This window comes from Quercus robur, chromosome 5 (genome assembly GCF_932294415.1).
Source record: "Quercus robur chromosome 5, dhQueRobu3.1, whole genome shotgun sequence".
Classification (NCBI taxonomy): domain Eukaryota; kingdom Viridiplantae; phylum Streptophyta; class Magnoliopsida; order Fagales; family Fagaceae; genus Quercus; species Quercus robur.
In genome coordinates, this window is record NC_065538.1 from 60,976,359 (window position 1) to 61,000,088 (window position 23,730).

Here is a 23,730-nt window from a genome sequence, read left to right on the forward strand (position 1 = left end):
AACATTATTTAAAAAAAAACATTATTTATATTGACATAACAACAAACATATTTGACTCTAATTTGATCTTAAAACAATTAAATTTATGGAACGATTATAAAATGAGATCATCTATATATACATATAAAACCGAAGCTTTTGAAACTCCCACAAATTTCCACATCAGCATAATATTAAAAAAAAAAAAAAAAACGTAATAAAACTTTTTGAAATCCCGACTCTGCCTTTCCCTTTCACGAAACTATGCTAAAGGCCAAACCGGCTCCCCAAATCCCAGATCTCCACCCTTGACAAACAAAATGCAGACCATCTCCTTCCTCCAAAACAAAAAAACAAAATCCCGATTATTAGCGAACTGAAAACCAGTGTAAGAAACCTCCTCCTCTCCTATTCCGGTATCTATCTCCAATGATCCAAAAAACCCAATCATTGCTTTGAGGTACGCTTCTTTTCAATCATTGTTTTCTGTTTTCAACTTTTCCGGTCCCAGCTCCACCAAACCCGTTTCCCATTTTTCAAATTTCAAAGCATTTGATAGAAGAAGAAGAGAATAAAGAAAATAGTGGATCTTATTGTGGGCAAAAGAAAATAAAAATAAAGAGAAGATGAAAGAGATGACAGAGAGATACGGAGGGCACTGTGAGAGAAAAAAAATATTTTTCTTTGGAGTTATGGAATTTTATATTTGTAGCTTTGGGTGATACCAACGATGGCAGAAATATTGCTTCAGCATCGGCGTTGAAATTCGAAGACTTTCAAGAAAAGAGTTTGGAACATTACACCTGGTGCTTAACATGGAATGCATGGAGGGATAGGAATGGGCTCAGTTTCTATTACTATAAGAGAAGAAGAAGAAGAAAAAGAAAAGAAGAAAGAGACGAAAAAGAGTTACAGTGAGAGAGAGGAGATAATAACGTAGGGAGGGTAGATTTTAGCAAAAGTGAAAGAGGGAGCTTCTTGAAGTTGCGTGATATATAAACACCATTCTATATTTACTAAATTACAAAAATACCAATTTGAGTATTAAACGTTGGTGGCCAACCAGAGAACTTGATTTGGCCTAAGCAGCTTTTTCAATTTTTTATTCTTTGCTTTAGTCATTGTCTTGGCCTGCTGCACTTTTGTAATTTTTTATTTATTTCCTTTAGTCATGCCTTATGTTCATGGCAGTGTTTAGCCTGCTTTTTGTCCTGTAGCCTGGGCGGATAGGCCTGTTGTGGCTCAGGACCCTATTCTTATACTTTTGTACTCTTGCCAGTTTTTAATATATCAACTCTACCTTCTTCGGTCAAAAAAAAAAAAAAAAAGAGATATCTTTTTACTCTGCATTAGATTAATAATAATAATAATAATAATAATATATTATTATTATAAAACGAATTTATATATATTAGCAATAACCCACAATATATATTAGCAATAACCCATAATATGTCAACTCTGAAATATTCTACAAAAAATGTTAAGGACACAATTTTTGTTTTGTGGCGTTGTGGGATTTTTAGTATCCTTAGCATTGCCCATATTCTATTCTAATAGACAAATTGAAATAGGCATCGAAATTACATTCATAACATTAGAATGAAACTTTTTAATATGTACATGTTATAGAAACTTTTTATTTAAATGTGTTACATTTAGTATTAATATTATTATTTTTGCTAGATTTTGTTACTGTCAAAAAAATAAAAAAAAATAATTCAAAGGTTTATGTATTATGTTTTCTTTTTAAGAAAATATACTATAGAAAATGCAATTATCTATGAATATATGTTTTAAACTATCCAATATACATTTTTTTTTTTTAGTTATACAATGTTATTAAGATTTGTTTCTTAAAAAAAAAAATGCTATTTATGACTATAACTTATTTTAGAATGAATGCAATGTCTATTGGATAGTTTATATCAATAATTTTCAAATGGCATCTTACATTGTATTATTAATGTCATTTCCTATTTAAAAGCATTTCATACATTTATGCTAAATATTCCTCTCTTTTTTTAGTTATTATTATGCTAACTATTTCAACTTAATATAATGATACTCTCTTCTAAACTTATTTTATAGTTTTTCCCGTGCATCGCACGGGTTTAGCGACTAGTTAGTTTTAAGCTCCTTCTTTTCGTATATCAATTTCATTCAAAGTGCAAATATTTCCATGCTTACCTACTTGCGAATAAGTGGAAGGTGTTGAATTTGATAGAAAATGTCTTTTTTTTTTTTTTTTTAATAATTCGATAATTGAGGAAGGGTGATTAAACCTTGAACATGTCTATTGAATATTGATATATTAGGGGGTACCGCTAAGCCAAGGCTTTGAAATAAAATTTCTTAATTAAAAATTTTTCATAAAACTTTGTAAACTCAATGCACATTGTCATGATAAGACTATAACAAACTTTATCTTTGACGTTTCTATGCCGCTCTTTGAGTTGTTGTCATTTTATCATTTTATTTGTGGTTTAAAATGGGGGAGAGTTAGTAAAAATCTAACTGACCCATTGGACAAACAAAAGATTGAAAAGAAGGAAAACAAATGATTTGACATTGTTAAACCTTCTTTTTCAATTCATTTCATATGCAAATATTTGTGGCCAGGCATATCTGCATCCGTGAGAATACAAAACGCAATATAAGATAATTTAGAAAAAGATTGACCAAGGCTTGGGTTGATCATGTTTGCTAAACGCACCATAACAAAATGCACTATAGTAATTTCATAATTTGGTGTATAGGATTCTCTCTCTCGCTCTCTCCATATATATATATATATATATATATATATATATATATATATATATAACGCACCATAACATAATTTAGAAAAAGATTGACCACCTAAAATAGAAATAATATCAATCAAACACACCCAAAATAATAAAATGACACTAGTTAATAGTAAAAGCCACCATGCCAAATATTCATATTTTAAACAATCATTAAAGGCTCTTCATCTATAAGCTCAAAATAAAAAAAATTCACAAAGATCTTCACTAGCAATGTTTCATTAGGTTTCCTTCAAAAGAAGAAATGCATTTTTGGACAAAATAGAGACATATCTTAACAAAATCGTTGCAGTTGAAGAATCTACTGGAGTTCTTGGTGGGGAAGACAAGAACGGCTTGGGAGGCATTTGCAAGAAATCAAGGCTTCCTTCCAACATATCCACCACTTTACTCATTGATGGTCAGTTTGAGGGATCAGTCTATATGCACCACAATTACTCACTATTATCATCTTCCTTGCACTTTCTTCATCCTCTTTGTTAATGAGGCCTTGCAATCCTAGTTCTTCATCTAGTTCAAGACGTTTGCAAATCCAATTTGGAAAATATATTTCACTAGTATGATCAACACTAAGATGAATATTCTTTCTTCCCCCAATCATTTCTAAAACCATCATTCCATAACTGTAGACATCTAAGCTATTCATAAGAAATTACTATTTCATGTAATAAAACATTAAAAAATTATAAAATGACTTCTTTTTTTTGAGATACCATAGGAATAAATATTACATTACTATTGTGGACCCTAAACCTTCTGTGACTAGGTGACTGAGCGAAGGATTTGGGCTCCCAATTAATTTATTTGTGGGTTTTCTAGCAATCTTATGGGTAGGACTCCAAGCAACAACTAGATAGTCCAAGATGTATCTTTTTTTTATAACCTCTAAACCTATAAACCTCACCTTCTCACAGTTATTCTTTCTCTCTTGTTGCTTACAATCCCTTCCTTTTGTGTTTCTCCCTCTCCTCCCTATGTTTTTCCTCTTGTTTTCTCCAATAGCCAAAAAAAATCCCCCTCTTTCCTGTCTTCCTTCCCCTTTTATAGTATTTCTTTAATGGGATTTTAATCATTATTGTTTCACCAATTTACATGAATTTCCATTTTCATTAGAATCCCAAGGAATCATCATTCCTTCTGAGGATTCTCTTGAAACTTATTCAGACGCCAAATAGCATTCAGTATCGGGTTCCCTAAAGGCACTAACAACTCTCGACTACCAACCTTAGCTTGGTCAATTCTTTGTCAGTCCCTCACTATCTCATCAGTTGGCACTAGGCCAAGCGCTATAGGGTTTCCCCTGAAAAATAATTTCTTTGTGCACCTTAACTCCTCTCCCTCTCTCTCTCTCTAAAACTTTTCTCATAGCAAAACGGTGACCTCCCATTTTTCTTTTGACTTGGGCTTAAGGCAAAAAAAATAAAAACAAAGAAAGAGGGGGATGGGAGGAAGGCCATTAGAGTGGAGGGGAGAATTTTGATCTAGGTAGTGGAGTTGTGTGGAGAAGTTGTGGAGCAACGATCTTGGAGGGTGGATGAGCACAACAACAGAAGGCAAGGACGATAGTGGCAATGGAAGCATGCTGTCAATTGATTTCCTCTCTCTCTCTCTCTCTCGAGTTTGTGTGGGACTATAGGTAGAGTTTGGTTTGGGAAGAAATTGGGTTTGTGGGGAGATATTAGAAAGAAAACAATATTCAAGATTAAATATTAAAAAATTAATGAAGTAATAATATTTAAAATGGGATATAGAGAAAAAATAAAGAGTCGGTTGAAAAATGTATTTGAAAAGTAAGTAGGTAAAAATGTTTGCTCTCCAGATAATGTGAAAATTTAACTACATTGCTAGAGATGCTCTTAGAATCTACCAAACATGCCTTAGAAATTTTTAGAATAACGAAAACACATGTTCTCACCCCTTTATGCCCCATATCTCCTATGTCCTACAATATAGTTACACATTGCCACAGATTAGAAACTACAAGTAATTAGGCTCTCAATTTCCTTTGAAGGGATTAACAAAATCTAATTTTTGCAAACCCATCTTTCTTGCTTGATTCATAACCTCCCTCACAAATAGGAACTTAATATTTTTCTTACTATCACAATACTGCAACTAATACTGCGGACAAAAATTCTTAAGCCTTTTCTAGACTTCGCCACAAATCCAACCCCCCCCCCCCCCCCCAAATGTACTCATCTATCTATATGTGCCTGCCACAATAATCAATGTTTGCCAATCTGCCATTGCTTTGCCTTTCTTGTTTCCATTATTATGGCCATTATATTGGTTCTCCCTTTGAATTTTACTCTTTGTAGATACCAACCAAAGACTTAAACATTAACAAAATGAGATTGTAACCCATGTTTATACATGAAAACATTCAGTAGTAATAATGATAAGGTGGTCATGTTGCTTCAAAATAGTATTCACTTCTTTTTTCTTTTTTTTCTTTTTTTATAGAGAATTTTATTCACTTCTATTTGATAATGTAAATGTGAAGTTAGATATTTGATAAGGACTTAATTACATATCCTTGACTATTGGTTAATAGAGAAGTAATTTCTTAAGTAATTCTTACTTTGATGGGCAAGTAGAGATAAATTGAACAAATAATTTAGTTTTCTCTCTATACCTATAAAAAATATCTTTAGTTTTTCTCATCATAGTGATTGAATATAAAGTATATAGTAAAGAGAGTCAAGAGAGAGAAACGATTCCTATAGATAATTATGTGTAAATTGAGAAAATTGAAGCAAGGAATCAAGCTAAGTCTCATAGTTATTTAATCATGTGTTGACGTACATGTGAAATTCATCATAGTTTTAGATCTCTTGAAATTTGATGTAGTTGTTAAAGGTTTTGTAACTGAATTGGCATCTCCCCATGCACAAAGTGCTTGGGGGTCTAGGGGGGAAAAGGTTCGAGCTACGCGGTTAGCAACATGTTGTAATTATTTCTCAAAAAAAAAAAAAAAAAATTTGACGTAGTTGTTAATGATCTAACAACATTAATAAAATTTACACTAACCAAAAATATGGTAATCTAATTTCATAGTTAGACTAAAATACATTTTTGGTCCTTAAATTTTGTAGTTATTTTTGTTTTGGCCTTTTATGTTTTCAAAATTTCATTTTGGCCTTTCATGTTTTATGTAGTTTTCTATTTGGCCCTTTATGTTTGACTTTGTTTTCATTTTTGGCCTTTATATTTCAAAATTTTCATTTTGCATGTATGATTCAATTTTATGTTTAACCCTTTATATTTGATTCAGTAATTAGTTTAATCCTACATGAAAATGAAAATTTTGAAACATAAAGGACAAATATGAAAACAAGATCAAACAATGCAATGGTCAATATGAAAACAAATTAAACATATAGGGCAAAATGAAAATGTTGAATTGTAAAGGACAAAAATTAAAACAATCTCAAACTTTAAAAGAAAATTGTATTTTATCATTTGCATTGCTCTTTATCGTCACTCATCAACATCAATTGATTTTTAGTATAAGTGAAGATTGAATTTTAGTCTCTTATTCTATAATAATAAACTTTATTAGCTGCGCTAACCCCTAACCCAAACTCACTTTAATTAATAATATAATTTTAGTTATAATAAAATCTTAAATTTATGGACATTTAGATAATTGAATTTTACATATTATCTTCCCAATTAATAAGATAAATAAAATTTGAGTAATGCTTTAAGTACAAATTATTTTAAAATATTCTCATAAACTACTGATGTGAAAAATTCTTAATAATTCTAACATAGACCTACCACTAACATCATACCTTTTCTTTTTAATAATTATTAGAAAAATGCTAAAACTATATCAAGTTGGTTATAAAAATGTTATGAAAAAGTTAGTATATATAACATTACTCATAATTGTTTTTATAAAGTTTCAATTTAGAATATTCGTTTTTAATAATTGTATTCTTTACCTCTAAATTAAAATACTAGTCGATTTTTGATGGAAGTAAGATTGACTGCAAATGTCTTACTCAACCATAAAATTTTAGGTTGCTTCGAATTTTGTCTTTACAATGTGACCCATGTGGGAGATGACATATAAAATACCACATGTAAGCACAAGCTCCACTGAAATAGCTACGGGACTCTGGAGTCCACGATTTACATTCAACTAACTAGCAAGCTCCTTGATTGATTACGTTGTGCAACTCCGAACTCCAAAACCAAAGTTCCAAACCAAAACAAACAGACAAAGAATGGCTTCCATGCCTTTCTCTGCTTCTCTTCATGCTTGCTTGCAACCCAAAATGATTCCAACTTCTCCAAAATGGACTTCAATTGCCTTATCGATCCCATCCATCAAAACCTCATTTCGGTCCTCCAAATCAGCCATTTCTCAACATGGGTTCTCCTTGCAATCCTCAACTTTTCCTGGGTTTCTTCTCAATTCTCGTTCTTTCTCAGTCAACGCCAGAGCCGCTACAGAGAAGACTATCTATGATTTCAATGTCAAAGTAAAAGTGTTTTGAGGAACAATAAAGAACTCATTTTTTGTTTGTTCCCTTTCACTTTTTTCTTTCTTTGTAGTTTTAAAATTATGGTCATTGTTTGAATTTGGACTCTTCTTTGATGTTTTTGAGTTCTGGCTTATGGGTATTGGGTGTCGAATGACTTACAAGCATTTGAGAGTATTTATGCCATGTAATTGAATGGGTGTGTGTATATAGGAGATTCAAGCATTTAATTAGATGTGACAAAAGGAAAATATCTAAATGTTTGAATTAGTGCACTTGGACAAGTAAGGAAGAAATAGCCAACTTTATAGCTGGCTCGCTGAGAAACGAAAGTCTAGAAGTTGGTGTGTGTGTGTGTGTTTTTTAGGCAAAAAAGTCTAGTTGTTTTGGATGGGTGTATACGTGAATTGGTATCAATGACTTGAAGTGAATTCAATTGTCATTACATTGCTAATTTCTTTATTGATTTAAAAAAGAATATGTACATGTGGTTTCTAATGTGGTTTCTAATAGTATATCGTGCTTATGCATGGAGATTGTTGATGCAGGATATCGATGGGAAGGATGTTTCTCTTAGCAAGTTTAAGGGAAAGGTTCTCTTGATTGTCAATGTTGCTTCAAAATGGTATGCACCCGTAATTGATGATTTGCAGCTTTGAAATTCTTTTGTTTAAACTATTGAAAATCCCTGTCTCTATGTCAGTCATTCCAATTTGTGATATAACTGGATTTTTTTTTTTAATCACAGTGGTTTGACGACTGGAAATTACTCAGAACTGTCTCATATATATGAGAAGTACAAAACTCAAGGTATACAATGGCAATTGGAGATAGTTCCCCGATGTATTTATAATTATTGTAAAGATCTTTGAAAAATTGGTACTTACACCCAATTGAACCATAATTGATGTGTCTGGCTGTTTATGTTTAACTTATCAGAAAATGTCTTCCTGAGTATGTATCCAAAGGCGCCCATAAATTTTAAGTTTCTTCTTTTTTTCTCCATATTCATAGCAATCGAATTGAAGATGGAGGAAACTCTAAAGTTTCAAGTATAAACAGGACAACATTGATAAAGTCTCCTAGTATTTGTAGGCATTTATTTTTATTAATCCTTAACATCCAGGTGCATATTTTAGTATAACAAAATCAAGCAAGTTTTCAGTGGCTGTCAACTATGTTTACCTTTAATGTTCGTGGATGTGGAGTTCATTTAAACATGTTGGGTTGTATTTCTGTATCGAGTTGTCATAAAAATATGCTATCAAGTCATCATGGCATCAACCCTCCCTGTTCCATTGCTGCATTTTGGTACATGTACTGCGAGGCATGAACTATATATTCATCAAAATATTGCTACTATATATCTCATACACAGCCAACACATGGTCCACAACTACGAGATGATAGTTGTGATAAATTTTATTGGTCCTGCAAATCTATGATATCTTTCGGGTATATCTGATCAATCATCGTTCTATTCAAACTTAGGACAACATAAGTCATTTCGATGTAATGCATATGAGAAGTTCCAGAAGAAAAAAAAAGATTTTGTGTTGATTATTGATAAATCCTATTGATCTTTTCTTTGACACACTTGGAAAATTTTTAAGGAAGAAATTGTTTTTCTCATAAATATAGTACTCCTAAATTGTTTTCTCATTGCAGGATTGGAGATTCTAGCTTTCCCTTGCAATCAGTTTGGTGGGCAAGAACCTGGATCAAACCCAGAAATCAAGCAGTTTGCTTGTACAAGGTTTAAAGCAGAATTCCCAATTTTTGATAAGGTGTGTCAAATGCATTGTTCTTCTCTCTATATATAACATAATGTGCTGAGAGCAGTACTCAGATACCATAAATTGTGCACAACAGGTTGATGTCAATGGGCCAAGTACAGCTCCAGTTTACCAGTTCCTGAAATCGAGTGCTGGAGGGTTTTTAGGTGATCTTATAAAGTGGAATTTTGAAAAGTTCTTGGTGGACAAAAATGGTAAAGTTGTTGAAAGATACCCACCAACAACATCACCTTTTCAAATTGAGGTATTGTTTTCCCTTTTTCTTTGCATTCGGTTCAGAAGTTTTGGAAGTTCCTTGTTATTTATATACCGGTTGAAATAACAATGGTGATGAATCTGTTTAGCCTATTTGAAACATACCAAGACTCCTAACTGTTAAAAAAACTAGTGTAATTTCTTTGGAGATATGGCCAAATGACACACTTTCATAATACAAGAAGGAAATATAAAATGGCTTATCAGAAAAAATGAAAAAAAGAAAAAAAAAAGGAGATATATAAAATGAAAAATTTTCAAACTAGGTCATGTTTGGAAGTTAACATGAGAGCTACCATCTTTTTTAGATCACCTGCTTATTGACACTTAGAGCTTTGAAAAAGAGTGTTACTAAATTTAAAAACATAATGATGTAGGACAACCTGGGCTTCCCACCTAGATTAGTCCTACCAAAGAACCTTAGGCTTCCCACCTAAGGTGTTTGGAATCACCACCAAACAAATAAGATGCAATCTCTGCAAATAATCTCAATAATAATAATAGTCTATCTTACGAAAGAAATCATCTGGAGCTTTATATGCAACTTCCAGGAATCACAAAGATAAAGATAAACTCTCCTAAACAAATCATAAACAATTTCAAATATTAATTTGATAATCCTAAACAATCTCAAATACTAATCCAATAATCCTAAACAAATGATAATGATAAACTACTAATCCTAACCAAACTCAAATACCAATCCAAACTAAACAAATAACTACGTTACAATATGAAATTATCCACTGAAAATATAAAATGAAATATTGAGATAACTTTTGGTATGCTCTTGCATTATACTCCCCTGGTTTAAGAAAACTCGACCTCAAGTTTTGTAGTGATGAAGAATTAAAACTTTGGTGCTTAATACTTCCTTTAGATTAGAAATCACCCTAGGAAGCGCTGAGAGTAGAATAACCTTCAATTCCATGACACCATAGAACTCCTCTGGAAACACAAAATCAATGTGTTGAACAGGCACAATTTTATCTTGAATCATAGTATCAACCTTTTGGACTTCAACAACCTGTAGATGTTCCTCAACCTCATGGATCATGAAGGGCTCAATACCACTTTCATCAGAATCAACCTCCACATCAAGTGCACCCTCTAAATCTTCGCTCACTTTTTGAAATTTCTCTTCTTGTGTAGACTCTAGAATAGGTTTTTCTTGCTGCATGAATGTTGAAACATCATCTATTGGCACTTGTACCTCTATTTCAACATTAGTCTTTGGTGGAACCTGAGCATCCTTTTTCTGAGTAGAAGAGTCTAGCAAAACCATTATTTTTCTTAAGTCTTGAGCTATGGTAGTGAGTTCTTGACAGAAGGATGAGGTGTTTTCTTGCTGAATACTGTCTCTGTGGTATAGAAAATTCCCAGGAGAGGATTGAGGTTGATAATTCTCTTGATAGCATTGGGGAACATATTTCTCTCTAAGTATTTGTTTCATTTCATTCCAATCAGTTATGGCAGGCTTGCTCCTTCCTTTGAGATTATTCTCAATACTACGCCAAAAGTCTCTAGCTCTACTTCTCAATTTCAACCTGGCAAACCTAACCTTATTAGCATCTGGCAGACATATTTGATCAAAGAATTGATCCATCTCATCTAACCAATTAATGAAGGTCCATGGATTTGGACGTCCATCAAATATTGGTGCTTCTGAGATTACCATGATTCATTGGAATGGACTTTCAACAATCTGAAATGAACATGGGCTTTGGCTGGTGCTCTGTACTGATCATTATGTGGGGCTTGATAAGCGTGGCTTGTAATTGAACTCTAGTGTCTGCTGGAACTTTTCTGCCTTTGACTTTTTTTTTTTTTTTTTTTTTGAAATACAATAAAGAAAGACTACAATATAAAACTAAAATTTGCTAGTGTCAAATAGTAACACGTCAAACTGAAACATTTAACACTGAAACTAAAAGAAACTAGAAACAGAGGAAAACTAAAAGAGAAGAAGTGGCGGAGCAATCACAAAACATCGCTGGAGTTGACGGCAAAGAGGCAGCATGGGCTCGTTGGCGATGACTATCAGCGGCACTCGAAGGTGGAGATCAGAGCTGGTGAGTCAGATTGCAGTGCTTCGTGAAGTGGCATGGCGGCGGGTAGTGTTTCGGCAGTGGGTTGTGCAATGGTGTCATTCCATTGGTGGGATCGGCAACATGGTGTTGGCTTTCAACTCTCTTGTTCTTAATCTGTCAGGTTGAAGTTGTGGATCTGAATTTTTATTTTATTTTATTATTTTTATTATTATTATTTTTTTTTGGTGGTGAGTATGGCAGTGGGTTGTTAGTCATGATTTTGGGTTGCTGAAAGGGGTGATCGGGTTGGGCTGTGATACCAAGTTGATGTAGGACAACCTAGGCTTCTCACCTAGATTAGTCCTACTGAAGAACCTTAGGCTTCCCACCTAAGGTGTTTGGAATCACCACCAAACAAATAAGATGCAATCTCTGCAAATAATCTTAGTAATAATAATAGTCTGTCCTACAAAAGAAATCATCTAGAGTTTTATATGCAGTTTCCAGGAATCACAAAGATAAGGATAAACTCTCCTAAACAAATCATAAACAATTTCAAATACTAATTTGATAATCCTAAACAATCTCAAATACTAATCCAATAATCCTAAACAAATGATAATGATAAACTACTAATCCTAACCAAACTCAAATACCAATCCAAACTAAACAAATAACTTTGTTACAATCTGAAATTATCCACTAAAAATATAAAATGAAATATTGAGATAACTTTTGGTTATGCTCCTGCATTACATAACATGTTTCAAATGCATCTAATGGTTTCCCAAATTTACTGGCCGAGGAAATTTTATTAGTATTCTAGTATATATTAAGGTTTCATATCCCTAATATGATGGTCAGGTGTTTACATTTGCTCTTCACTGCAATCCATTCAAAATATATGATTATTGATGGCATTTCACTCCTCCAAGTTGACTTTTAGTAAATGGATGAACCTTTTGGGATCTGGTATGAATTGTTGACTTCTATTAGAATTGTTGTTTACCAGGTATAAGTTTCAAAGTATTAATAACCTTCAATCCATAAGTACACATTATTCAGAACTTTATAATTTATGTAGTCAACCAAGACTGAGATTTAAGCCACTACAAAACTCTCTGGTTAGTTTACATTTAATAAGGCCGTTACTCGCCATTGATTTAATTTCCTCTCCTTTTTTTTGTTTTGTTGGGGGGGGGGGGGGGGGGGGAGGAGTTTGTTTTGATGCTAAAGGTAGTTAATTCACTTACATAGTTATCAAAGTAGCACCCTTAGGTAGAATCAGTTCTGAAATTGAAACCTTTTGTTCTTTTGTGACATATCAATGGTACTATGTGAGAGTTTAAGATACAAAGGCCAATGAATCATTGGTATCATGTGATGGCATGTGTACATAAAGGTTTTTTTGTGTTTCTGAGACTAATTGGCATGGAAACTTCAGATCAATTGTTTAGTTTTTGATAATGAGTGTGTATCCTGTCATATGTAAAGAGCACTGGAAGGAATTGTTGTATGCTTCTCTGATTCATTGCATAAATTATTTCAGAAGGATATCCAAAGGCATGCATGCATTATCTGTTGAATCAAGGGCAAAAGAATGTATGGGAATATGTAGATATCTGGATTAGTCGTTCATCTCATAGTTGTATTTTCTGTGAGTTATTGGTGATATATATATATATATATACACACACTTACAATTTACAGAGTTGGTTTCTTCCTTTCCTTTCCCGACCCCTAATTTTCTTTTGTGTTATTAGTAAAAATTGCTTTAATTTAAATCTACAGCAAGTGACTCTCTTGGGGTTTGTATTAACTTGCCTTATTTGTGAGGCTGAAAAGTGAAATTAAAAGTTGAATAAAACTTAGTACAGTTTCATAGATGTAGTATGTTATGAACAAATAATAAACTAACAACGAGTGTTTGTCTCTTAGTTTCTTTGTTACTAAGAGAGAGTGGTTTTCAACCATCTTCTCTTAGGCTGTAGAATTGTTGTCCCATTTATCTTGAAGGTGTTTAGTCCTCCAAAGGCAACAAGCATGTCTCTTGAGCTTATGGGTTCTTTCTTCGTGGTTTTATTGGGAAACAATAGTTTTTTATTTTTTCTTTCATGGAGAACTTAACAAAAAACTAGAGCAACCTTTCTCTCAACTAGAGCAACTTTTCTCTCAATGAAAGAGAAGGTGTAGGCTTCACCCTTAGAAATCAATTTCATTCTTCTAAGTTTATTATAGCTGCCAAGTTGTTGACGAAATATGTCTTAAACATGGATATGGTGGCTAGAACTTTTAGGCAGCTTTGGTGATCAACCGGTGGCTTTAAGATTCGTAGTCTTGAGGACCACATTGTTTTGTTTGTTTTCAGTAATCCTGTTGATGTGAATCAGATTATCCAAAGTGAACCATGGTGTTTTGACAAACACCTGATGGTTATGAAGAAGTATGACAATGACGGCCCGATATGTGATATCCTTTTACTCAAGCCACATTTTGGGTTCAAGTTCACGACATCCGTATCAGGTTTATGACCAAGACTGTGGCTGAAAGTATTTGTGATACTATTGAGCTAGTGTGTTGATCCACGGGATGTGCTAATAAGGAGGGAGGTAGTTTTATGCAGGGTTACTCTGGATGTTTCCTTGCCTCTATGCCGAGGTCGTGTGGTGACTTTGGAGAATGGGAACAAGGTTTGGGTTAGTTTCAAGTATGAACGACTGCCTAATATCTGTTTTTGGTGTAGTTGCCTAGACCATGATGATAAGGATTATGTGCTATAGATTCAAAGCAAAGGTACCCTATCTCCTGACCAGAGACAATATGGGCAAAGTTTACATGCGTCCTTGTAAAGATCCTATAACAAACCTATGGTTTTTGTCCCTAGTTATTATGATAAAATTGACAGTTTTTAAGGAGGAAGACAGTCGAGAAAGGTGGTGGCTCAACCTTGAGAGCGGAGGATGTTGGCCACACTCCCCCGGAGGTGAATCATCCAAATATGGCAATGGATACTCATGATGGAGCCACTAAAGAGGAAGATTATCTCTCCCAATCAATCTCAGTATCGGGCACTAACCCAATAGTTGGTTGGGATCAAGTTTCCTCCAAGTCCACTCCTCATATTGAGTCATTCCTCAATGGAGGCCAAATTCCAGCTTATGCTTCTATGTCTAAAAGAGATACTTTGTTGGGAAGTCCACGTTTTTGAATAAAATTTTGTAGTGAAAAATTCGGGCCAGTTTGAAGGTGGTGATCTTTTTTGGCTAAGTTGCAGGAAATTGATCGTGATCTTCAGAAATTTGATAATCTAGTGGGCAAGAATCCATGTGGTGATAATGTGGTGGTTGAAAAATCATCCCTTCAATCACTTGATATTCATCCTGATTATGGTGTTGAGTTCTTGGGGATCATCAAGGCAGGTGTGGTCAATAATTTGTCATGTGATAAGGTGCAGCAAATCAAGGGACCTACTAAAGATCTGGGCCTATCAGATGGAACCTTGGCCTATTTTGAGTTGCTAGCTAGGCCTAAGCTAGTGACTCCCACCATTCCTCACTTAAGCCCTTATGTTACTAAAGCCTAGAGATCCTCTCCAAGATATTTCAAACTATCTCTGGCCAAGAGTGAGGTAAAGTCTAAAGCGTTCCGCACTTTGGGGCTTAATCTCATCGTACCTATCCATTCGCCCTTGAACGAATACATTTGGGACTTTGCTGAATACATTTGGGACTTTGCTGCCACTAAGTAATTTAATAAGTGGGCGGAAGAAACTCCACTCAAGAAAGCAATGGGAATGGCTATAGGCAACTCCATCAAGGAGTATATCAATCGGTGTTTTGGCATCTCGCAGAAGATCATAAGCGACAACAATATATCTCGCTCATACCAATTTTCAGGGTCAAGCACTATGAAACATTAAGAAGCCTATGAACTATCTTATTATCCAAATATGGTGAGACCCTTACATGTGAAGGTGTAATGCCTTCAATAAGGTAGGGAAAGCCAATGCTTTCTCCCAATGAAAAACCTATAATTTATTCTTACGGCAATGCCTCTGCACGAGAGTGAAAATACTCTTAATAAGTTAAGGAAAGTCAATCACATACTCCCACAATGGTAAGCCTTATCTAATGGTTAGGAAGCCAATAATACGTTTTATTATGGCGATACCCCTACTTGCAAGGCACAACTAGCCCTCGACAAGGTAGGAAAGCCAATGCATCCTCAAAGGCAAGCCCTACCAAATGATTAGAAAGCTAACAAGATGTCATATTATTCATACGTGGCAAAATCCCTACATGCAAGGGTGAAATGCCTCCAACAAGGTAGGGAAAGCCAAAATTTTCTTATAGTTCAAGTATGATGATCCACTACATGCATGGACATAACCATCCCTCAAAATATGGGAAAGTCGTCGCAACAAATCCACACCTCATTGCCACATGATAATTCGTTATATGCGAGGATAAAACTCCTCCTCAAGAAAATGCCAAAACTGTGCATTCTATAAGTCGCTATATGAAAGAATGTGATATCTTCAAAATGTGATCTCAATACAAGCCACTATCTATGAGAACGCAATCAGCCTTTATAAAATGGTGACACACAAGTGCACCATGACTTGCAACACAGCCCATATGTGGGGGCTTGTTGAAACTAATGAAATAGCAACCTAACACATGTCAAGTATAAGTCTACTACCAAGCAGCAAGGCAAGTTTCAACATATACAAGTTGTTTGCGAAACTAAAATATGCCCATCAATAGAGCGCTGAAAAAACGGTGCACAAACGGCAAGATGTACATTGCACCAATACTTGTCCGCAACAACGTAGCAACCACGTGTCTACTAACTTGCCCAAGCAAATGTAATGACATATCAAACAAAATTCACTTCCAAGTATACACTAAACTAGTCAAGGCAAGATATCCAAATTGACAAAGTATTCACATCTTGTCGAAACAAGTCGTTCTCAAAATGATGTACACAACTCATCAATACATAGGCGAGTCATTCTCATGTGCTGATGCGATCATGAGTTTTCAAAACTATGCTACTCAATCACAAGCAAAACGTGCTCAAAGCCTATTAAGTAGAGATGCAAATCTATTCACATGGTACACCATACAAACAATTCACATCATTGAGGTACAAATCATTCTTTTCATTCCAAAATTCCAAATTATATGTTGAGACATCATATATGTGTTTCTTTGTACAATATACAAATTGTATCTACTAACCATGACAGCACAAGCTCAAAGTTTCAAGAAATACCACTAAAGAAGAGCTACTCTATACGTAAGTGAGCTATCTACAAAAGTGAAATACAGGAGAATATGTTTCCAAGGTAGTATCCCCTATAACACATTACAACTAACTCGAGTTCTCAAGGTTTCAACAAATTCAAGAAACAAAAGAAATGAAAAAGAAAGGGGGACTCAAAAAAGATCAAGACTTGCAATAATATCCAAATTTATTTCATTTGAAACACTCACTTGCAATTGATCTATCTCAGAATTCAAGCTCCAAGTTTCTATCTCTAACCAAAAAAATATGATTGTCAAAAGACGCAAGTTGAACTTTAAAGCCTCACTTGATCCATGTATCGACAAGGCAGTGGAGGTGTGTGTTACTTGCCATTGATTTATTTATTTTTTTTTTTTTATTATTATTATTTTTTTATAACTTTGGGGTGGGGGTTTGGGGGGGGGGGGGGGAGTTTGTTTTGATGCTAAAGGCAGTTAATTCACTGACATAGTTATCAAAGCAACACCCTTGTAGAACTAGTTTTGAAATTGAAACCTTTTGTTCTTTTGTGACATATCAATGATACTATGTGAGATTTTAAGATGCAAAGGCCGATGAATAATTGGTATCATGTGATAGCATGTGTATATAAATGTTTTTTGTGTTTCTGAGACTAATTGGCATGGAAACTTCAAATCAATTGTTTAGTTTTAGCTAATGAGTGTGTGTCCTATCATATGTAAAGAGCACTGGAAGGAATTGTTGTATGCTTCTCTGATTCATTGCATACATTATTTTAGAAGGATATTCAAAGGCTCCTCGCGGCATGAACATAGAGCTGCAAAGGCATGCATGCATTTTCTGTTGAATCAGGCAAAAGAATGTATGAGAATAGATATCTAGATTAGTTGTTCATCTCATAGTTGTATTTTATCTACGAGTTATTGGTGATATACTTAAAATTTACAGAGTTGGTTTCTTCCTTCCCTATCCCGACCCCCAATTTTCTGCTGTTTTATTAGTAAAAATTACTTTAATTCAGATCTTTAATTCAACTTGGTGTAATTTTAAGAAATTTTACACAACCCAATAATATGTTACTGAATTCATATTTGAGAAATCTCACCATTGGATTACATGTTCTATTTATTCTTAATATGCATGTCAATTTTCATGTCAATCAAATGCTATATACCATTCAATCAATAAATTCATATTTTATGCATTATTTTAAATTATAAAAATCTTGAATTTAAATGATTGATTGATGACATAGTTATTGATCTTTGATCATCTTAAAATTTGGCAAGCATAGAGAATATACGAAGATAATATTATCCAACAGTAGATTTTTCAATTAAAAAAATTTTGGTGTAACATACCTTAAAGTTACACTAGGTGTAACTTGAACCCATTAAAAAGTACTATAGTTTTATGAATTTGTACGGTCAGATCTCATAGTCTTAATACACAACTAATATGAATTGATAACCATTTATATTGTGGATTACTTGACTAAGCAAATACATTATGTTGAAATGAGAGGATCAATGATAATCAAAGTAATTTTTGCTAGCTTAATCAGTTTATGATTCTCTTCTGTTACCAATGATTCACATATAGAGGGACTCCTTCAGTATATATCTTCACAATCTATAGCTTAATCAAATGTTGTCTCTCAATAGAGAAAGTTAAAGTAACCACAAATAGCAAGATGGCAAGTTCATCAAATGTTCGACGCCAACAAGAAATGGACCAAAAAGGGTTCAAAGTTACTAATGATAGCCATGGTACCATCTATTGCAACTTTATGTTGTTTGCAGTAACTTCAACCTTAGAAGGTGATGCTTTGGCAATGAGATTGGACTTTTGAATGAAAATCCCAATGGCGACACCGCGATTGTCTATACCAAAGTCATCCTACAAGAAACCATAGTATAACACACTCAGTATACTATTATACTCTATAAAAAATGAAGAAAATATGTGACTTACCAAGTGATATACTATTATATGCGCTTAGCAATGGTGTATCTCCCAAAGTACACTTATTCTACGTAATACGACAATGCAACGCACTCAACAATCCCTATTGGCATGAAAAGGGGTTGGCAGTAATGTTGGCACTCAAACAAACGGAGCTGATGCCTGTGTAAAGCATCGAGTTCATCGACAATTATATAGAAGGAATAATGCTTGTAATATTGCCACAAGCAGCCTAAGCATTGCCACAAACATAAGCATCTTTGTACTGAACGAGAAGTACTCTAAGCATGATCAAAGAATAGATGCTTTATGGAATCACCAATCTCGGCTTTGCCAACACTCTCTAGTAACAAAGCTATGGAAAACATGCCTTATGCAATAGTCTTAACACTCAGTGCTTTACAATGGTGAAGAGGCCAAACAAGCAATGATAATACTCTAAACATGATATTTCTTGCATATGTGTAAGTTCCTAAGCATTTCAACACTCGACTACCCTTTTCAGCTTTAAAAACATCACGTTTTAATGCATAATGCTTGGAGCGAAGAGAGGGAAAGCTGCTGAGTGCGCCCCTCCTACCCTTTCGTAGTCACCAACAACCCTGTTTTCATTCCCGCACAATCAATGACACCTTCATGTGTCTTAATGTTAACACCCACCCCAATGGTGTCTCAACCAACTATTTCTTCATCATTACAACAAGCACAAAGCAACTACTTGTGACCCTAACTTCCATTTGCATTTTTCTCAAAACCACGATATAAGGGGTTGACAGCCCACATAGTGGCTACGCCTTATCTCTATACTACATTGACAAGTGATATCTTCACTTCATTCCATCTCAAATGCACTATTCTGAGCCGGCCAGAAATATCGCTTAGCGCTCATGGTTAAGGCTTCATCAGAAATATTTTCTAGCTAACACAATATCATCAAATTGGCCAATAAGCAAGCAGCTCATAAATTGACGCATGCTCGATGCAGTCCAATTTACATAGAGATGCAAGATAGCCTCTCGTTCATCATATTCTTCTCATATGGACCCAAGCGGAGCTTTCACTTTGCTTCCTCGAATTGTTAGCCAAGCATATTACTTATTCTATTCCCAACACCAAGGCTAACTCAATATCATATCAAGTGTGGTCGCTGATTTCTATGTCTTGCAACTATTGGAATCAATGGGGAGTCGATTTTGACATGAAATTAGGCTTCAATTAAAACAAGGACTCAACCTCATGAGTTGGTACCTTGCTTTGGGTCTGTGACTTCCCAAAGAAAATCCATCCTACACAATCAAGGACACAAATTATTCAACACATCGCCAAACATATCCAAAGAAAAAAAATTTTAATTTTGGTCTTCATGATCAAACATAACAAACTGTTCTTGAAGGAAACTATTCTTGGGTCCTTCACAAGAACCTGGTTGCTCTTTCACAACATTAGTGTCACCATCAGATATTGTCTCTTCTGCAACCACCTATAGATGCAAAGCTTGGATTAGTAATATATCATGGAGACACTAACTATAATTGGAATTCGTGGAATTCGTAATTGAGACTGTCAAAGACTCATAGGCATCAGTCGTCAGACACTAAATTTGCTTGTTAGGACTTCTGAGTTCTGACTATATTTGCTTGTTGGGACTTCTGAGAGAAGGTGATCCTAATGCCAAACGAACAATACTTCCTTCACCAGAGCTATAAAGTAGAGGAACATAAGTGGGCCCACCACTTACTAGCGTTAACGAATGAGCGAGCCACCCATTTGTTTTGGTATTATTCAGACTTCTACGCATCCAAGAACCATTAGGTCCACATTATGCTTTAGGCCTCTAATGAGCCAGCCTAGTTGTTAACAAATGAGCCAACCCAATTTTTAACAAGCTGCATTGACAAAGAAAAGGCTATACAAAATTACAAATGCAAACCTAAAGAAAAATAAAAAATGAAGGGAAAATGGCGTGGAGGCTATAGGTTATCTAAAGAAAAGTAATATAAGAACTAGTTTCATCATACGCACTTCACACGTGCAATGAGGCTTTTTTTTTTTTTTTTTTTTTTTTAGTGGTCGTAGCAAAAAAAAAAAAATCTATGTTTTTTTATTTTTTATTTTATATATATAATTTTTATTTTGAGAATCTAATTTAAAAGTGGATAAATATATTTAAAAATCAACAAGAGAGTGACCCTATTTTTTAGGCAATGTTTTAGTGGAAGTTAGGGTTGTATTTTTACCGGATTGTCCTTTAGTTTTGTTTCTACTTAAACATAGGGATGTAGGGGTATTTTAGAACAAAAAAAAAAAAAAATCCAGTTCAAATAGGAGAAGCCCTTTAAATAGCAGTATAGATAATATGATTCTTATATGTGAAAGCCTATCGACTGAATTGATACATGGACATGAAGCTTGAAGCTGGCAAAACACAACTTCAGTTGGTTACTACACAACTCTTCTTGGGTTTCTTGAATCGGTGACCTTTCTACAGGTGGACTCCACGAGTCATGATACTTCTACAAATGGGCTTCCTTGACCCATATTTTCTCAACCAAAAAAAAAAATGGAGCATTTGGGTAAACTAATTCTCAAACTTGCAACATTTTCAAGTAATGGGAAACATCTACTCACACACATGCTGCAAGCATCATGCATGCTCGAGGGGTTGATCAGTAGCGGATGATCAGTAGGGCTAAGGGGTGTCTTGGCGCAACCACCCCCCCCCCCCCCCCCCACAACAAAATTTTGAAAAAAAATTAATTATTTTTTGGAATTATCCTAAATAATTTGAAAATTTTTAAATGAACCTTATCATTTTGGCCCCCCATACCCAATAATATACATATATATATATATATATATATATATATATATATTTAAGAAAGTCTAAAAATAAACATAAAATTCATTTAAATAGAATACAATTCATAAATATATATGTCAAAAAATTACAATAATTAAACATTTAACATCTTTAAAATGAACACGTAGGTATTTTAACAATTACCTCAGCAAATGAAAGGGAAAAAAAAAAAACTAATTTTCATCCCAACACATCTAGGGCTTACTTGTGCTACAACAATAGAAAAATTGAAAGGTCAGAAGTTTTGTTGATTCGCCGCACCACCAAGTCCCCCACACATTTTGCAGAAAATTTTGCTCTTAGTGCTCTCACAGGTGATTGTCTCCCTCTGTCTACGTTGGCATTGGCCTTCTTCTTCTTTTGTTCGTTTAGTTCTTTTCCTTTTCCCACTACTACAATTTTGTGTTTACAATATAAAAAGTAAAAGTTCTGTGTGACTAGACAAGACAAAAAATAGTGAAAGACAAGCTTAAACCTTCTGTGGCCCTTCACCCCTATGTAGTGCTCTTGTTTTCCTTTATATTTCATTTGATTTGTTTTGATTTCCTTATAATATATTATTTGTTATTATAATAAATAATATATTATATACCGTATGGCATTATAATTTACAAATACTTGATTAGTTTGATTAAAATATACCATATATACTACTATATTAACATGCATTTAGTTGTTGCTTATAGTACATATTGAGTTATGAAGTATTGTACATTACTCCAAAAATATTTTATACATGGGCCCCCCAAAGATAAATTTCTGGCTTCGCCATTGGGGTTGATGTTAATTCTCATTTTCGCCTCACATTCTTTACAAGCCTGATTCAACCAAGCTCGACTTCTTTGAGAGCCCAATTCATGTATTATATTATATTTTAATCTTTTAAGCATGGTCCAATCCCATGTGACATATTGGGAGAAATTGATAAAATGTGGTTTGGAGGGTATAGGTCGGTCTTTTTTGGACCTTTTGCATTAGCCCAGACCATGCATGCTACCAAGTGGGTAAAAGACACTAGTAGCACCTCGAGCTCATGAAGGAGGCCTTGTATCTAAAATTTCCACCCCAAAAGAGCTTTTATGCTCTAGGTGACTGTGACCCAAAGTTTCTGCCCGAACCCATTTTTTCCTTTAAAAATATATGGCTCTCATAGGCCAACTCCAACTGCTAGCCCTCACTTAAGTGAGCCTCCCAAGAGTTTGAAACAACTAAAAATTAGGAGCCAATGGGGGCTTAGTCAAATCTTTCCTAAATTATGCATAAAGTAAGCTACCCTTTTACCCAACTAAAGCAAATTTGAACCAAAAATCAACTTAGCACTTTGGGATTCAAAACCTCTTCTATTGACCAAAAACAAATCACTTACAGAGTACCTTAAAACTCAATATATAAACCCCTATTTAGATTCAAAACTGGAGGAAAAAAGAACCAACCACGTTTTACCCTTAGAGTTGAAATTTTAGAGCAAAAGCACTTTATGCCAGTTAACATTCTCACAATTTCGAAGTTTGGGGGTGGAAATATGGGTACATGGGAACATTCCCTCTCTTCCTCACAACCTCTCTCAATTTCATTTTCTCGCTAACTCCAGGTTGAAGTTTTGAACCTATTGTGTTTCTAGTCATTTTTCAGCATTTTTGTTATTGGCATTTTGATTTCTCCCTTGTTAAAGCACCATTAGCCTTTGTTTGCTATACATCGTGAATTTTGGGCTTGAAACTCTCTAGAAATAATAAATTCTGAAGAACCCAAGGGGAGATTTGGCACTTTCTCGCATTTTTGGCCCTTAATGACCCAAGGGTGAAGATCAATTGAGAAGTGGCTTTTAAAGAATTTAATGAGTCAAAGATGTGTCGAAACATAAAAGGAAAGAGAGAAATTCATTTGAGCCAAAGATAGAAAAAATCCTGGTATGGAAATATTCTGACTAGTTTTGGTATTTTGGCCATATCTTTTTACTTTGATATTGGATTGATTTGATTCTTGTGGCCATGGAAAAAAACTTAATGATATAAAACCTTATAGTTTGTCAAAACTTCAGAATCTGCTGTTTTCAAGGCCAAAACTGACCTGAAAGTGACCCACGGTTGAAATAATGTTAACACAAAGATGTATTGAATATAATGCAATAATACCATATTTATTGAGGGAAAGAGAGATGGTTACAAATATATATTAATACAAGTATGTATTTATTGATTATATTTTTTATATAGTACCCCCAAGAGGTAGCAATTGAGTTACAAGAACATTAGCAAACCTATTTTTATT

At 34.2% G+C, this 23,730-nt stretch overlaps 1 protein-coding gene across 9 annotated transcripts in view; it reads left to right on the forward strand.

Moving 5' to 3' along the window:
• The first annotated feature begins 6,917 nt into the window (after window positions 1-6,917).
• The window catches only part of LOC126726546 (phospholipid hydroperoxide glutathione peroxidase 1, chloroplastic-like), a 100,518-nt gene continuing 83,705 nt past the window's right edge, over window positions 6,918-23,730 (forward strand). For 4 of the 9 annotated variants that reach the window (XM_050431807.1, XM_050431810.1, XM_050431806.1 and 1 more), the window contains exons 1-5: window positions 6,918-7,282; window positions 7,831-7,907; window positions 8,031-8,092; window positions 8,951-9,069; window positions 9,155-9,322. In XM_050431807.1, the coding sequence (XP_050287764.1) occupies window positions 7,025-7,282; window positions 7,831-7,907; window positions 8,031-8,092; window positions 8,951-9,069; window positions 9,155-9,322 (684 nt within the window). In that variant the 5' untranslated portion in view covers window positions 6,918-7,024. Of the gene's footprint in view, window positions 7,283-7,830; window positions 7,908-8,030; window positions 8,093-8,950; window positions 9,070-9,154; window positions 9,323-11,280; window positions 11,455-12,227; window positions 12,522-12,912; window positions 13,248-17,413; window positions 17,734-23,730 lie in introns of those variants that run through there. The other 5 variants (XM_050431808.1, XM_050431811.1, XM_050431814.1 and 2 more) reach the window with 5 other exon arrangements.